This window comes from Theropithecus gelada, chromosome 1 (genome assembly GCF_003255815.1).
Source record: "Theropithecus gelada isolate Dixy chromosome 1, Tgel_1.0, whole genome shotgun sequence".
NCBI lineage: Eukaryota > Metazoa > Chordata > Mammalia > Primates > Cercopithecidae > Theropithecus > Theropithecus gelada.
In genome coordinates this window covers 139,417,762-139,435,534 of record NC_037668.1, presented here as the reverse complement: position 1 = coordinate 139,435,534, position 17,773 = coordinate 139,417,762, and the positions used below count along the sequence as shown (strand labels likewise).

The window sequence follows — 17,773 nt, the reverse complement described above, 5'->3', positions numbered from 1 at the left end:
AACAAGAGCAAAACTCCGTTTCAAAAAAAAAAAGAAAGAAAGAATACAAGAAAATTTCCCTGAAATGAAGGGCCCAAGTTTCTAAACTGAAAAGACTATCAAGTATTCATCAAAATCACTGAAAACAAACAAGGAGACAATACTTCTCTAATTTTTTAACATGGAGATAAAACAGGAGATCTACATACTTCTAGAAAGAAAAACTGGTCACATACACAAGACAAAGAATTAGAATGACTATAGTGACTTCTTAAGAATATGAATACTACTGAGTGTGGTGGCTCACGCCTGTAATCCCAGCACTTTGGGAGGCCAAGGAGGGTGGATCACGATGTCAGGAGTTCAAGACCAGCCTGGCCAAATGAAACCCCATCTCTACTAAAACTACAAAAATTAGCTGGGTGTGGTGGTGGGTGCCTATAATCCCAGCTACTTGGGAGGCTAAGGCAGAGAACTGTTTGAACCGGGAGGCGGAGGTTGCAGTGAGCTGAGATCATGCCACTGCACTTCAGCCTGGGTGACAGAGTCAGATTCTATCTCAAAAAAAAAAAAAAAAAAAAGGAATACTGAAAGCTAGAAAACAATGAATGGGAAGTTGGGTACAGTGGCTCAGGCCTGTAATCCTAGAACTTTGGGAGGCCAAGGCAGGCAGATTACCTGAGGTCAAGAATTCGAGACCAGCCTGACCAACATGATGAAACCCCATCTACCCCTACTACTAAAAATAAAAAAAAAATTAGCTGGGCATGGTGGCATGCACCTGTAATCCCAGCTACTCAGGAGGCTGAGACAGGAGAATCGCTTGAACCCAGGAGGCGGAGGAGGTTGCAGTGAGCCAAGATCGCCACTGAACTCCAGCCTGGCAACAGAGTGAGACTCCATCTCAAAAAAACAAAGAAAAAGAAAAAAGAAAAGAATGAATGGAATAATGCCTTCAAAATTCCAGAGGGAAACTATTTCCAATCTAGACTTTTATGCCCAATCAAATACATCAAAAGTGACAGTAAAACACATTTTTGGAAAGGCATGGTCTCAGGTACTCTTTTCACAAGAAGATACTAAGGGGTGTGCACTTCCAAAGTAATGGAATAAATAAAAACAACAACAAAGGAAAATAAGTGATTCAGGGGAAACAGAATCCAACACAATAGGAAAAGGTGAAGGTAATTTCCAGGATGACAGCTGGGCAGCTGACTTAATGAAGTCTTACCACAAACACTAAGACTAGTTCAAGAATTTAAGGACATTTAAGATAGATGTCTTTACAAAAAGGTTTGCACAAGAACAAAAATGTAATCAAAGTGCATGATCTGTTTCAGCAAAGAATAACATAAAAACAAACAGCAGACAACAATTTAACCACAAAACAAAAGTAGGAGTCTGAGAAGAGGAAAGGAGAAAGATATAGACATACGTAAGTTAGAATTTTTTTTTTTAAATTAAAGCAGCAGTAGGAAAATGGAAGCAAATACCAGAAGAAACAATTAAATAATGGAAAGTAGTTGCCTTTGGGGAGAGGACCTAGGAAATGGGAAAAACACCAGAACACAGGGTGACTATTTTTCATTATAAATATTGTAGTACAATTTCACCTTTTCAATTGCTCTAGTTTCCATTTTTAATAAAAAGGTAAAACGAATAAACTCATGCACAATTTCAGTAATCAGTTCATAAGCTACTTACTACAAGACAAGTGGTGGGCAGAATAATGGCTCCTCAAAGATGTTTAACTTCTGGAACCTGTGAATATGTTAGGTTACTTGCAAAGGCAGAATTAAGGTTGCAGTTGACCTTTTCCTGAACTACTCATGTGGGCCCAATGTAATCACAAGGGTCCTCATAAATGGAAGGGGAGAAAGAGTCACAGATTTGAAGAAGCTCTGGTGGCTCTGAAGATGGAGGAAGGGGCATAAACAAAAGCTTATGGCTGGGCGCAGCGGCTCACGCCTGTAATCCCAGCACTTCGGGAGGCCGAGGTGGGCAGATCATGAGGTCACGAGTTCAAGACCACCCTGGCCAACATGGTGAAACCCTGTCTCTACTAAAAACACAAAAATTAGATGGGCGTCGTAGCACGTGTCTGTATTTCCAGCTATTCCAGGGGCTGAGGCAGGAGTATTGCTTGAACCGGGACTGGGAGGCGGAGGTTGCAGTGACCCGAGATCGCACCACTGCACTCCAGTCTGGGCTACGGAGCGAGACTCTGTCTCGAAAAAAAAAAAAAAAAAAGAAAAGCTTGCAGGTGCTCCCTGGAAGCACATGGAAAAGACAAGGAAACAATTCTCCTCCAGAGCCTCCAGAAGAAACAAAGCCCTGCCAACACCCTGATTTTACCCCAACAGGACCTATCTCTAAGTGTGTGTGTGGTTTTTTGTTTGCTTTGCTTGTGGTCGTATTTATAACTACAATTTTTTACACCTTCTTAACAACAGTTGTGATCCTGGTGGTCTTCGGCAAGAGGGCACTCAGAAAAGCACGATCTAACTTTTGGTATTATGAGTGAATGAGACATTACTATCATAAAAACTGCGACTATATGAATATGAAAAGTAAAATGTACATGAAGAAAAAAATGCCTCAAGTTCTGTGCATATAATACTGACTCACAATCAAATGAGCAAAATTATAAGGCTAATTATAAAGTTTATCTGATCCAGGACTGTCAATGAGATATTTTAATATTTCTTCTCAGTAAATTAAAAATATATATATTTGTTAGTAGATAAATTGTTAGAAATTGTTTATTAACTGCTTTCAAAGAAACATGTCCAGCAACTTTGAGGAAAAAATGCACATTCTTTTTAATCACCTACAATCAAACATAACTGATAATCTACTGAAGATTATATTCAGCCGTGAATAATAGGCTGAATATTCCTGATATTCCTGATATGAGGAAAGTGCTTATTCTCACATTAAAGTACTGGGTGAAACCGTCACTGCACAATGCGGCAGAGGAACAAACTCCCATGTAGCTGGATTTTTTTTTTTTGAGACGGAGTCTGCTTTGTCGCTTGAACTGGAACTGGTTCAAGTGCTCCCGGTTGATGCTGGAGTGCAGTGGTGCCATCTCAGCTCTCTGCAAGCTCCACCTCCCAGGTTCACGCCATTCTCCTGCCTCGGTCTCCCGAGTAGCTGGGACTACAGGTGGCCACCACTCCCAGCATTTTTTTTTTTTTTTTTTTAGTAGAGACGGGGTTTCACCGTGTTAGCCAGGATAGTCTCGATCTCCTGACGTTGTGATCCGCCTGCCTTGGACTCCCAAAGTGCTGGGTTTACAGGCATGAGTCACCGTGCCCAGCCCCATGTAGCTGTTTTTGACAGTACCATCGTAGCTGTCATCTTGAATCAGGAACAGTCAATACCAGTATGAACAGAGGAGTTTACTATACAAATCAGATCTTCTATCAATTTAATCCATAGACTAGGAGAGTCAGATCATCAGAGGATATTCCCAACCATGAGAGTCTGAATTGGTTGTCTGGTTGGTACACACGTCAGGGCTTGCAGGAAAATCTTAAGTACAGATGGATTTTTAGCAAGAGTTGTTTTAAGCCACAGATTTTTTGTTTGTTTGTTTGTTTTAAGACGGGGTCCTGCTCTGTAACCCAGGCTGGAGTGCAGTGGCATGATCTTGCTTACTGTAATCTCTGCCTCCTGGGTTCATGTTATTCTCCCACCTCAGTCTCCTGAGTAGCTCGGGCTACAGATACAAGCTACCAATGCCCGGCTAATTTTTGTGTTTTTTTGCAGGGATGGGGTTTCCCCATATTGCCCAGGCTGGTCTCGAACTCCTGAGCTCAGTGATCCACCTGCCTCAAACTCCCAAAGTGCTGGGATTACAGGCGTGAGCCACTACACCCAGCCCAAGCCAATAAATTTGTGGTAATTTGTTACAAGAGCAATAGGAAACTAACATGATATATAAAACACATTTTTCAGGCAATTAAAAACAGATAATGGGATCTACATTATGTTCTTACTAAACTTACAAGTATTTAACTTTACAGTTCAAATAGGACAGCATAATTTGATACCAAGCCCAAAGCTCTGAAAGATTACAATTAAGTCCCTCCCACCTGAAATTAAGTATACAAAAGACTATTAGGCTCACACTTCAACTGCTATTTTATAGGATAAATAATATTTTTTCTCTTCTCTCTGGAGGAAAAGGAATGTACCAAATTATTTCAGTGTCCCTTCTAGCCTTCATGTAATGAAAAGACCATAAAATCTACAGCGTGGAAGGGATGTTAAAGGTAGGTGATTGAATTGCAAACTAAAGCTCAAATCCTCTCTACAATATCCACCCAGCAATTGCTAACTTATGCTTGAATACTTCCTGGTAAAGAGAACTCACTGTCCCAAAGCAGTCTAATCCGTCTCTGAATAGCTGTGATTCTTAGCTCTTTATTCTGAGGTGGTATCTCTCAGCTCCATCCACAGGGTTTATTTCCTGTCCTCAGCATTAACTAAAACACATCTAACTAATTAGACCTCAAGAAAGTCACAAAATACCTACTGTGTTTGCCCTGAGTTCTCTAATCTCTTGGCTAAACATTCTCAGCTTAATCATACCTCAAATTTAAATTTAATTCCCAGCTCTGCTATTAAGTATACAACATCGATAAGTTATTTAATCTTTTGAAATCTGTTTTGTTATCAATAAAATAAAGATAATACTGCTCCTTAGGGTTCATGCGAGGGTTAGAAATGTGTCCCAAAATTTTGGTATAGTGCCTGCATAGAGCAGACACTGACTAAACAGCAGCCATTATGATAATAATGGCAGGGATTTGAATTCCCACTAGATACAAGTTGCTGTCTTCTGAATGAGCTCCATTTTGTCTTTAACCCTAAAGGATGATGCCTCAAACAAGCAGTATCCAGGGCTTGAGGTGTACTCCTTGGTGCAGAGGAGAGCAGGACTATCTTTCTCTTTCCCTCATCCTAGGTACCATATTTCCATCAAAGCAGCCTAAGATCAAATCTGTTTTATTTCATGGCCATATCACACTGTCGCCTCATAGAGAATACACTTTGATTAAAATCCATCTTTTAGAAATATTAAAACTGGGCCAGGCGTGGTGGTTCATGCCTATAATCCCAGCACTTTGGGAGGCCGGGTGGGCGGATCACTGAGGCTGGGAGTTTGAGACCAGCCTGACCAACATGCAGAAACCCCGTCTCTACTAAAAATACAAAAATTAGCCAGGCATGGTGGCAGGTGCCTGTAATCCCAGCTACTTGGGAAGCTGAGGCAGGAGAATCGCTAGAACCCGGGAGGCAGAGATTGCAGTGAGCCGAGATCATGCCATTGCACTCTAGCCTGGGCAACAAGAGTGAAACTCCGTATCCACAAAAACAAAAACAAAAACAAAAACAAAAACAAAACCTAAAACTGAAAAACCGCCTGGGTGCAGTGGCTCACACCTGTAATCCCAGCACTTTGGGAGGCCGAGGCAGGCGGATCACCTGAGGCTGACAGTACGAGACCAGCCTGACTAACATGGAGAAACTCCGTCTCTACTAAAAATACAAAATTAGCCGGGCGCGGCGGTGCAGGCCTGTAATCCCAGCCACTCGGGAGGCTAAGGCAGGAGAATTGCTTGAACCCGGGAGATGGAGGTTGCGGTGAGCCAAGATTACGCGATTGTACTCCAGCCTGGGCAACAAGAGTGAAACATCGTCTTAAAAACAAAAACAAAAAAGCCTGAAAAACCACATCTTCCTCATGTTGGATTGAGAAAAAAAAAAATCTCAATTGACAAATGCTTATACTACCTATAAGAAAGGATAACATGGCAGGCGCAGTGGCTCACACTTGTAATCCCAGCACTTTGGGAGGCCAAGGTGGGCGGATCACAAGGTCAGGAGTTCAAGACCAGCCTAGCTAACATAGTGAAACCCTGTCTCTACTAAAAATACAAAGATTAGCTGGGTGGTGTGGCATCTGCCTGTAGACCTAGCTACTCGGGAGGCTGAGGCAGGAGAATCGTCTGAACCCAGGAGGCGGAGGTTGCAGTGAGCCAAGACAGGGCCATTGCACTCCAGCGTGGGCAACAGAGCAAGACTCCGTCTCAAAAAAAAAAAAAAAAAAAAAGGATAATATAATGCAGTATTCCTGAATCAATGAGTAGGAAATACTCTGGGAATTGCCTAGCATGTACTAACTGCTTAGTAAAACTTTCAAGACTTCCCCTCCATTAACTCAAAACATCCATAATCAATTCTCAGAAGTATCTCCTTTTCAATAACGTAAGCAGCCACAAAAATACCAACAGCTAGGCATTCTGCTAAGAGTTTATATATATAATTTCTTATAATTCCTAAAACAACCCTTTGAGTACAGCAAAGCACAAAAAGTTAACACAATTAAGTGGCAGAGCAAGGAAAACACACCCTAAAGAGTGTTGACTCCTGAGCTTACCTTTCTTTTTTTTTTTTTTTTTTTTTGAGACGGAGTCTCGCTGTGTCACCCAGACTAGAGTGCAGTGGCCGGATCTCAGCTCACTGCAAGCTCCGCCTCCTGGGTTTATGCCAGTCTCCTGCCTCAGCCTCTCGAGTAGCTGGGACTATAGGCACACGCCACCTCGCCCGGCTAGTTTTTTGTATTTTTTAGTAGAGACGGGGTTTCACCATGTCAGCCAGGATGGTCTCGATCTCCTGACCTCGTGATCCACCCGTCTTGGCCTCCCAAAGTGCTGGGATTACAGGCTTGAGCCACCGTGCCCGGCCCGAGCTTACCTTTCTAAATACTGATTCACAGTAGCTCTTGTATTAGTTAACTGATAAAACATCTGCTCCCGGGCATTGGCTACACTGTCCACTTCGTGAAAATTCATCAAGCTACACACTTAGTATTTGTGTACTTTAGTGCATTGCATGTGTGATAAAGGCAAGCCTCAGGAAAATGTTAAAATCACTTACATTAAAAACACATACACGCCGGGCACAGTGCCTCATGCCTGTAATTCCAGCACTTTGGGAGGCCGAGGTAGGTGGATTACCTGAGGTCAGGAGTTCAAGACCAGCCTGATTAACATGGTGAAACCCCGTCTCTACTAAAAATACAAAAACTAGCTGGGTATAGTGGCATGTGCCTATAATCCCAGCTACTTGGGAGGCTGAGGCAGGAGAACTGCTTGAACCCAGGAGGCGGAGGTTGCAGCAAGCTGAGATCGCGCCACTGCACTCCAGCCTGGGTGACAGAGTGAGACTCCGTCTCAAAGCAAGCAAACAAACAAACAAACAAAAACAACACATACACACCCCTGAATCCAGTTAAAGGAAAGTTTTGGTTCAGCTCAAATTTAACATGAAACTGGTGGCTATAATTGTTTTTGTCTTGTATCTGTCTCTCTTAGGTCTATATATCCTCCTACAGTATTACATACTTATGTCTAAAGGTAAAGATAATAAAAGGGGAAAAAAAAATATAATAGATGTTCCATAGTAACAAATTTGAAATTATCTGAGGATAGACCACTGAAGTCCAGGAGGCATGCTAATTATATATGTTTCCAATGAATAAATTACAGCTGTACAGTATTTTAAAACATTAAGGAAGCCATTTATAAATGCTCTTATAGTTGCCTATGTTTAAAGACAACAGGAAATGGAACCATTTCAGTTGTCCATTTGATTGCGCTCGTTAATATAATTCTCTCCCAACATAAAATACTCCGCTATCAGTAATATAATTGGGTATAATCAATAGCAATGCTAGTATAATTAACTATTCCATAAAGAAAACGAGTCCAAGACTTACCTTCCAAATAACTGAGGGGCCTGAGGCAGGATCCTGAACTCAGAAATGGGGTTAATACCCTTACAGAAGGCCTCTTGGAGGATTAAACAATAATGCATATACAGTTTGTGGCACAGTACCTGAGATTTAGTAAACATCTACTCAACTATTGACAATTATTACTCTGAAATTTTAAGTTAATGTAAACAATCTACCAGCTTAATGTAATAGGGTAACAAAGTATTAGAGAAGGAGAAGTCCACCCCAAAGAACTCTAAAAACCAAAATACAATTCCCCACGTCAACTCCATCCAAGAAGTATAAAGGCTACAATAAAACGAACCCACTGGATTCCTGTGGGTCCTTAACCCATGGAGATAAGAAAACCTAGCTTAACATTGCTAAAATAGAACTGAGCAACTCTGGCTGGGCGTGGCAGCTCACAACTGTAATCCCAGCACTTTGAGAGGCCACGGCGGGTGAATCACTTGAGCTCAGGAGCTCAAGACCAGCCTGGGCAACAAAGCAAGACCCCGTCTCTACAGAAATTAGCCGCGCCTGGTGGCTCGTGCCTGTGGTCCCAGCCACACAGGAGGATGAGGTGGGAAGATGGCTTGAGCCTGGGAGACACAGGCTGCAGTGAGCCAAGATCGTGACACTGCCCTCTAGCCTGCATAACAAAACCAGACTGTCTAAAAAAAAAAAAAAAAAAAAAAAGACTTAAGCAACTTTGCTCCTCCCTTTAAAAACCTCCAGCAGTTCCTCATCTTCTAATTTACTGACAAAAAGGCCGAACTACTAATATTTACATGGCCAGGCGCGGTGGTTCATGCCTGTAATCCCAGCGCTTTGGAAGGCCGAGGCGGGCAGATCAACTGGGGTCAGTTCAAGACCAGACTGGCCAACATGGTGAAACCCACCTCTATTAATAATACAAAAATTAGCTGGGCGTGGTGGCACAAGCCTGTAAGCTCAGCTACTCAGGAGGCTGAGGCAGGAGAACTGCATGAAGCCAGGAGGCAGAGGTTGCAGGGAGCAGAGATCATGCCACTGTATTCCAGCCTGGGTGACAGAGACTCCATCTCAGAAAAAAAAAAATTACAATGGCATGCAAGTCCATCCAAGATCTGAACTCAGTTACCTTCCCAGCTCTCTCCATCAAATTGCTTTCTATTTTCCATTCTGCAAACACACATGCTTTGCCTTTTCATGGCTTTCATGGCTCTTGGCCTTCCCTCACCCCGGAATGGCATCTGCTCCCTCAGTCCTCCACACTGTATTGCAGTTGTCACTGGGTCCTTAACTCCTCTTTTGGACTCTAAGCAAAAGTGAATATACTATTCATTTATAGTTGTAATCTAATACAAAACTATCCATACTGAGGAGTCAATAATGTTTGAAAGTTAGATGGTAAAATGCTAACTTACATTTACCCATATCTTCATCTATTTTACTTTTACTGTCATAAAAAATTAAGAATAGCTGACATAATCGATTCAGTCACCGGTCTATTACCACCCTGACAAGGATGGAGTAAGAAATAGGGCCTGTCATTTCCAATCCAAGCTATTTGCAATGGAAAAATATATCCATGCTTGCAAGATTCGTATTTATTCCACAGTGGAAGATAAAATGTAATGTTCTTTCCTTTTTTTTTTTTTTTGAGACAGAGTCTCACTCTGTTGCCCAGGCTGGAGTGCAGTGGCTCAATCTCAGCTCACTGCAAGCTCCACCTCCCAGGTTCACACTATTCTCCTGCCTCAGCCTCCTGGGTAGCTGGGACTATAGGCGCCTGCCACCACGCCCAGCTAATTTTTTGTATTTTTAGTAGAGATGGGGTTTCGCCGTGTTAGCCAGGGTGGTCTCGATTTCCTGACCTTGTGATGCGCCTGCCTCGACCTCCCAAAGTGCTGGGATTACAGGCGTGAGCCACTGCACCCTGCCGAAAATGTAATGTTATTTCTAATTCCTGTGAGATACTGGTACAAAACCATAGAACAGTGATTAAAAGTCCTTGCAAGACTGACAAAACACCAAGTGTTCCACTACAAAATCCACACATTAAAATAAAGGTGCCAGGCACAGTGGCTCACACCTATAATCCCAACACTTTGGGAGGCCAAGGCAGGCAGATCACCTGAGGTCGGCAGTTCAAGACCAGCATGGAGAAACCCCATCTCTACTAGAAATACAAAATTAGCTGGGCGTGGTGGCGCATGCCTGTGATCCCAGCTACTTAGGAGGCTGAGGTGGGAGAATTACTTGAACCCTCGAGGCGGAGGTTGCAGTGAGCAGAGATCGCACCATTGCATTCCAGCCTGAGCAACGAGAATGAAACTCCGTTTAAAAAAGAAAAACCCTCAAGCCTGTAATCCCAGCACTTTGGGAGCTCGAAACGAGTGGATCACGAGGTCAGGAGATTGAGATCATCCTGGCTAACACGGTGAAACCCCGTCTCTACTAAAAAATTTTTTGTATTTTTAGTGGTAGCCGGGCGAGGTGGCGGGCGCCTGTAGTACCAGCTACTCGGGAGGCTGAGGCAGGAGAATGGCATAAACCCGGGAGGCGGAGCTTGCAGTGAGCTGAGATCCGGCCACTGCACTCCAGCCTGGGCCACAGAGCGAGACTCCGTCTCAAAAAAAAAAAAAAATAATAAAATAAAATAAAATAAAATAAACAAACAAACCAAAAAAAAAAAAAAAAAAACCAACAAAAAAATAAAGGCAGCATTGCTTGGCTCACTCCACATTCCATAATTCTTCTGACTGCTTTTACATCCTTCCCTTTCTTTTTTCAGTTAGTGTCTCATATACTAGGTCTCCAATGATCCATGCAGAAAGGTAGCTTTTAATTGCTACGCAGCTATTTCTCCTTTTTAGTACCTGGATATTGCTTTGAGAACTTAATTTAGGAAGTGAGTGAACCACACCTATCAACGTAGCTTTATTCTCTAAGGTGACTAACACCTAGGCCCCAAGTTTTAAGTTTCCCCAGGATTCCTACCACTCAAGACACATGTTAAATAATCTGTTAGGTTTAGACCACTGAATCTTAAATCTGAGACATCATATTTCATCGAATCCAGCTCCCTTTATACATATGAAACTGAGTCTGGAAAAGTTAATTGTCTAGTTTACAAGGTAACTAGAATCCAGAGCTTCCTGACTCTCCAAACAATGCTAAATGTACTACACGTTATAGTGTTTTAATCTTTTTTTTTTTGAGACAGAATTTCACTTTGTCGCCCAGGATGGAGTGCAGTGGTATGATCTCGGCTCACTGCAACCTCTGCCCCCCAGATTCAAGCGATTCTTTTTTGTTTTTAGACGGAATTTTGCTCTTGTCACCCAGGTTGGAGTACAATGGTGCCATCTTCGCTCACTGCAACCTCTGCCTCCCGGCTTCAAGTGATTCTCCTGCCTCAGCCTCCCTCAGTCCTGCAACAGAGCAGGACTCCAGCTCAAAAACAGAAACAAAAAGTTCATTTTTAGTCTTATTCTCTGCTACAATATACTTTACTGAAAAATAAGTTCCAAGAATAAAAATTTAAAGTGGAATGTAGCTATATGAGTTGTACAGAAACCATCTGATTTTTATAAAGTGGTAATATATCATCACTACAGCAAACTCTAAATTCAAGCCAGTGATCTAAAAGTCAAATGATCCAAAACCCACTAGCCATTACCAATTCCCCAAGCTAGTTAGTACACAGAGGGCTACTCATTGTGCAATGACCACGAATATGTCATTGAATGTGAAATGATCAAATGTTCTGGAGAATTTATAAAACTTTCACTAGTTTGCACAATTAAAGTTATTTTGAGAGAAAACAACTTCCGTGTGTATCATTACATTGAACTACTCAATTTCGGCTAGTAAAGTATGTACTCCAAAAGGTACCACCTCAGGGGAAAGTGTCATAAATATGCTGTTCTGGAACGTACGCGGAACCTAGCAACCACTTTTAAAGTTTCATTTGCTGATGTCCCTCCCTGTCCGTTCGCCCTAAAAGACTAAGTATCTTTAAGAATCAAACTAACGGGCTTTTCGTCAGGTTTTCCCACTGACAAAAATCATGTGATTGGTCTCTCCACTATTTGAATAAGTGAATCACCCAATTAAAAAAAAAAAAAAAAAAACCCGCACACTACAATCTTGTTCTAAGACAAGAGACATTTAACAATTAATCATGCGAAAAGCACAGAGGGTACTGTTAGGCCTTACTCTGAGAATTCACTCTTGCACATTGCTTACAATGTAAAATTTTAACCACCTAGAAGTTACTAGAACATAGTGGACATCCCTCCTCAAGAGTTTGACAAGCCGGAGGGGATGATGAGCTTAACATTTTACTTCCTCTCTGCCACATCAAACTGCCTGGGGATCAAGTCCTATTCGAGTTTATGGTTCCCAAGAATGGCTGGAAAGGCTATATACGGAACCTCTTGACAGATTTCTTCCACTAAGGGTAAAAATCGGCGGGTCCTGATGTGACAAGCCACGGGAAACAGGAAAAGAAAAGAGTCAGTTAAAAAAAAATAATACAAGGCAATCCCAGAATGGGATCCTTTGGAAGAAAGTGGGCCCATTCTTCCACCATGGCTCCTGGAAATCCCAGAAGCTAAATCAGGTAAAATGCCCCAGTAACCTCTGGGAGGCGGGACATGACTGCTAAACCAAGGTTGCAGGCTCGTCAGGGGTGTGACCTAGTGGCCAAGCAGGTAGTGACAAACTTGGGGTACCCCCAAGGAGGGAACCCCGCTTGAGTCACCACGGCCCAGTATGAGTGGGTGAGGGTAAGTCTGGTCCAGTCACCCTGGAGACCACAGCCCGTGCCGGGCTCCCGGGACCGGGCAGAAGCGGCAGGGGTGGGGCTGGCCCGGCTCACCTTTGAAGAAGCGCAGTGCCAGGCCGTACAACTCCTCCAGGCCGAAGCCCCAGCGCTGCTCCAGCCGCCGCGCCTCCTCCGCCGCGCCCCCAGCCGCCGCCTCCCCGGGGTCGGGCTGCTCCCCTGAGGCGCCCGGGCCGCGACCAGATCCGGGTGGCGAGGGCGGTGGCAGCGGTGGCGGCAGTAGCGGGGCGCCTTCCGCGCCGGGCCGCTCCTCCGGGTCCGGGCTGAGCGTGAGGCCGTCGACGGATACCTCGAGTCGCTCTGCGTTCAGCACCGCCGCCATCTCTGGCTGCTGCGCCTCCTCGGCGGGGACAGGCGGCGGCCACGTATCGACTTCCTGCTGACCTCTGACCTCCGCTTACCGATACCGGAACTTCCGCTGCTGAAGAGGCTGGAGGGCTCCGGGAGAGGGGCTGAGGCTTGGTGCCCCGCCCCCTCCGGAACCATCAGTTGCCCCGGCTCCGCGACTATCGTTCAGGCTCTCCAACTCCCATTGGTCCCGACCTCCACTCCACACCCCCCTATCCTTTCGGATCCCAGTTGCTCCAGGTGGGCGGGTGCTACCACCCCCACCCCTCGGTTCGGTGCTGCGGCTGTCAGTGCCCAACAGGGGCGGGGTCAGTGGATCCCCGCGCGGGGGTCGGAGCAGGGAGGATTGACGAGGTTGGCCAGCACCCAACCCTCCAGGTCAGAGACCCTTCACATTTGCAGGGGTTTGCGTGGTTTGCAGAGCTCTTTTGCCCACCACAATCTCGTTTGGCCTTCACAGCAACTCTAAGGAAATGCAGGGCAAATTCCCAATTTTTTAAAAAGGGGAAACTGAGACTGCAGAGAAATTCAGTGACTTTGAGGTTGCAGACGGGGCTGATCCTGGTTTTGCAGGAAGCGCAGCTCATACAATTTGTGGGGACCCTCATTAGGAAAGAGTACAAAAAGTTACCATAGAGTTAATGAAGCTCAAGCTTCAGGGCCCCTTGCTTACAGTGGACCCTCCCAAGGCCCTTAGAGTGGCCTTAGCAGTATACGCTTCTGTAAGTTTTGAGAGTAGGATATTCAAGACCTTTCTCTTCGTTTCTAACTTCCCTTCATCATCCTCCTCTGGTTAGGAGGTACTGAAATGGCTTATTCACCCCTTCAGTTATTCTCTGAAGCCCTAGAGAGTTTTTTCAGGACAAGATTTGTATGCCACATTCAGACAGGATCTGATCCATTAAGGTGAAATTAGGAGGTACTGAAAGGACCCAGCGGTGGGGGTGGTAGCACCCGCCCACCTGGAGCAACTGGGATCCGAAAGGATGCGGGGGGAGGGGAGTTCGGGACCAGTGGGAGGTGGGGAGCCTGAAATGTGCAGAAGGGTAGGAAAGTGAATGTATATTTAGAAAGAGAAAGAAATAACAAATGACATTTTAAAAGTTAACAAAACCCACAAACTGCACACATAACTGTAATATTTTCATTGACTGCCTGATATTCTTCTACAGGGCTTCTGAGAGCCGGGAAACCAATTTTTTTCTAAAAGATTGAAGTCTCCCCCGACATTATGTATATTCACCTGTGTTTCCAGACTTTGGGAGCACCATTTATGATCATTTTTCCCACCTTTGTTTTGGCTGTGTACTTTTGATTGCCTTTTCCTATAACAATTATTTTGTAACCTTTTTTTTTTTTTTTTTTTGGAAATAGTCTTGCTGTGCCACTCAGGCTGGAGTGCAGTGGCACAATCTCGGTTCACTGCAACCTCTGCTCCTGGGTTCAAGCAACTCTCCTGCCTCAGCCTCCTGAGTAGCTGGGATTACAGGTGCCCGCCACCACGCCCGGCTAATTTTTGTAAATTTAGTAAAGTCAGGGTTTCCCCATGTTGGCCAGGCTGGTTTCGAACTGCTGACCTCATGTGATCTGCCCACTTCAGCCTCCCAAAGTGCTGGGATTACAGGTGAGAGCCACCGTGCCCGGCCTATTTTGTAATTTTCTGTAAAGAAAAGAGAAAGATCAGTCTTTTCTCCAGTATGGCTGATTAAATTAGTTTCTTAATAATTGTTTATAAGTTTATTTCAGCATCACAACTCATTACTGATATTGTTATGTACTTTTTTAGGGCTATTGTTCAGTTTGGGAAACCTCTCTCAAGTTTCATAGATGTGCTATGAGATTTTATGGCTGTTTGGCTGCTTCAGTGACAATTTTGTGTGTGGTTTTTACTGAAGCCCTAGAGAGTTTTTTCAGGACAAGATTTGTAGGCTACATTCAGACAGGATCTGATCCATTATGGTGAATAAGACATATAACTTCACGTACAGACAGACTCACTGTAGTACAACTATAAGTTTATGTCCTATAAACATAGGGATTCTAATCTATTCCCTTTTGCATGATTCACATAAAAACAGAAGTATGGTGCAGTTATAATTGCAGATATGACTTAGATTCTCAGTGAGTGAGAACCTTCATTTTGATTAGGCTTTGAGAAAATTGATCCCTCTCCTTATAATTTTTCACTTCTGATGGTTGGAAGCATTTTTTTTAAGTCTTCTAATTTTAATTACTCAAAAAACCTTCATTTTTTGTTTAGCTTTCTGACCCTGTGCTTGAGCCTTCAACACTCTCACAATGATTTTCTTTTCCTCGATAAGGAAAACGTGCTTGATCCGGTCACGAACACATATAACACATATGGAACCACCATAGGCCCTGCTGACGGTTTTTCTTGTTTTGGACAATCTCATAAGAACTTTGGGTCTTACAGCACGAACCCCTTGAAGTCTGCTTGGGTACACACCACAGTAGATTTTGGTGCTTTCCCAGCCTTCTTGGTATAAAGGTAAGCAATTCTATTACCAGGGGTTCAGGACAGCCTAGTTTTGTTAGAAGCTGTATTGTAGGAAAGCCTACAACAGTATGTCAAACGCTGGACCATTCTGTGTGCCTACAGGCAACGTCCCCAGAGGAGGAAAAGCAGTGGAAGAATTTTACTAGCTCTTTCTTTTCTTTCAAACCTTGTTTCTCCTCCACTACCCAAGTACTTCCTGTGTCAGGCAACATAGGACTCCTTCCCCCTCTGGCCTTGCACTTTTGTGACATGGTGCTGGCTAAATTGACATAATGGGCAGTAGGTATATTCTGAAAAGCCATTCCTACACCCACGGTGAACAAAAATTTAACAATATGCAGAAGTGACTGCAAACCACTTAAATGCATGCCACTAACTCCAAATTAAATGTATCCCTATTCATTGTCTCCTTAGCCAAATCCCCCACAAAGCCTATAGCCATTTCAGTAGCTCCTAACCAGAGGAGGATGATGAAAGGAAGTTAGAAATGAAGACAGAGGTCTTGAATATCCTACTCTCAAAACTTACAGAAGCGTATACTGCTAAGGCCACTCTAAGGGCCTTGGGAGGGGCCTGTGTAAGCAAGGGGCCCTGAAGCTTGAGCTTCATTAACTTTATGGTAAACCCACTTCTAGCTGTAGGGGACTAAAAACTAATTCTACTGCTCTAAGGTCTGTGTTCTTCCCACTTAGCTTGGATCTTTATATTTAGCTTTCATTAGCTTAAAAATATGCATATTATGTGCCTAACCTTCAAAATGTTATAAATATATTCCCTTGTGTTTAGCTCAGTGTCCTACCTTTAACATTCAGTAACCGTTGGGATGATAATGAGTAGGGTAAATACAACCCTTCTTCATGAAATGATAGATTCTGTTTTCCAAGTTTTCACAATAAGCATTTCTTTTGTAATCAGAAAAAAAAGGTTATTTAAAAAAGTATACAATAATTATTAAAACCTATAGAATACACCTAGGAAGGTAGGCAAAATATGCTAATTAATTAATTAATTACGTGGACTTTTTATACAAAAATTAGCCGGGTGTGGTGGTAGGCACCTGTAATCCCAGCTACTCAGGAGGCTAAGCAGGAGAATTGCTTGAACCTGAGAGGTGGAGGTTGCAGTGAGCCGAGATCGCACCACTGCGCTCCAGCCTGGGTGATGGAGTGAGACCCTGTCTCAAAAAAAGACATACATTAAAAAAATTATAGCCGGGCGCGGTGGCTCAAGCCTGTAATCCCAGCACTTTGGGAGGCCGAGACGGGCGGATCACGAGGTCAGGAGATCAAGACCATCCTGGCTAACACGGTGAAACCCCGTCTCTACTAAAAATACAAAAAACTAGCCGGGCGAGGTGGCGGGCGCTTGTAGTCCCAGCTACTCGGGAGGCTGAGGCAGGAGAATGGCGTAAACCCAGGAGGCGGAGCTTGCAGTGAGCTGAGATCTGGCCACTGCACTCCAGCCTGGGCGACAGAGCGAGACTCCGCCTCAAAAAAAAAAAAAAAAAAAAAAAAAAAAAAATATATGGACTTTTTTATTGTTTNTACGCCTGGCTAATTTTTGCATTTTGTAGAGACAGGGTTTCACCACGTTGGCCAGGCTGGTCTTGAACTTCTGACCTCAGGTGATCTGCCTGCCTCAGCCTCCCAAAGTGCTGGCATTACAGCCATGAGCCACTGTGCCTGGCCTTATTTTATTTATTTATTTACTGAGACATGGTCTTGCTCTGTCACCCAGGATGGAGTGCACTGGCACAATCTCGGCTCACTGCAACCTCTTGGCCTCTGAGTAGCTGGGACCAGCTAATTTTTGTATTTTTTGTAGAGATGGGGTCTCACTATGTTGCCCAGGCTGGTCTCAAACTCCTGGCCTCAAGAGATCCTCCCACCTCTACCTCCCAAAGTGCTGAAATTACAGGTGTGAGCCACCATGTTTGGCCATATTATCTAAAACGTCCATTTTTCAACAAAAAATTGCAAAGCATGCAAAGAGCCGGGCGCGGTGGCTCAAGCCTGTAATCCCAGCACTTTGGGAGGCCAAGACGGGCGGATCACGAGGTCAGGAGATCAAGACCATCCTGGCTAACACGGTGAAACCCCGTCTCTACTAAAAATACAAAAAACTAGCCGGGCGAGGTGGCGGGCGCTTGTAGTCCCAGCTACTCGGGAGGCTGAGGCAGGAGAATGACGTAAACCCAGGAGGCGGAGCTTGCAGTGAGCTGAGATCTGGCCACTGCACTCCAGCCTGGGCGACAGAGCGAGACTCCGCCTCAAAAAAAAAAAAAAAAAAAAAAAAAAAAAAACCT

General features: G+C 44.0%; 1 protein-coding gene across 1 annotated transcript in view; it reads right to left on the bottom strand.

Moving 5' to 3' along the window:
- ACBD3 (acyl-CoA binding domain containing 3) overlaps positions 1 to 12,975 on the bottom strand; it is a 47,641-nt gene extending 34,666 nt beyond the window's left edge. Inside the window, exon 1 of the mRNA XM_025381990.1 lies at positions 12,639 to 12,975. Within this exon, the coding sequence (XP_025237775.1) occupies positions 12,639 to 12,924 (286 nt within the window). The 5' untranslated portion in view covers positions 12,925 to 12,975. The remainder of the gene's footprint in view (positions 1 to 12,638) is intronic.
- Between the last annotated feature and the right edge of the window lie 4,798 nt (positions 12,976 to 17,773).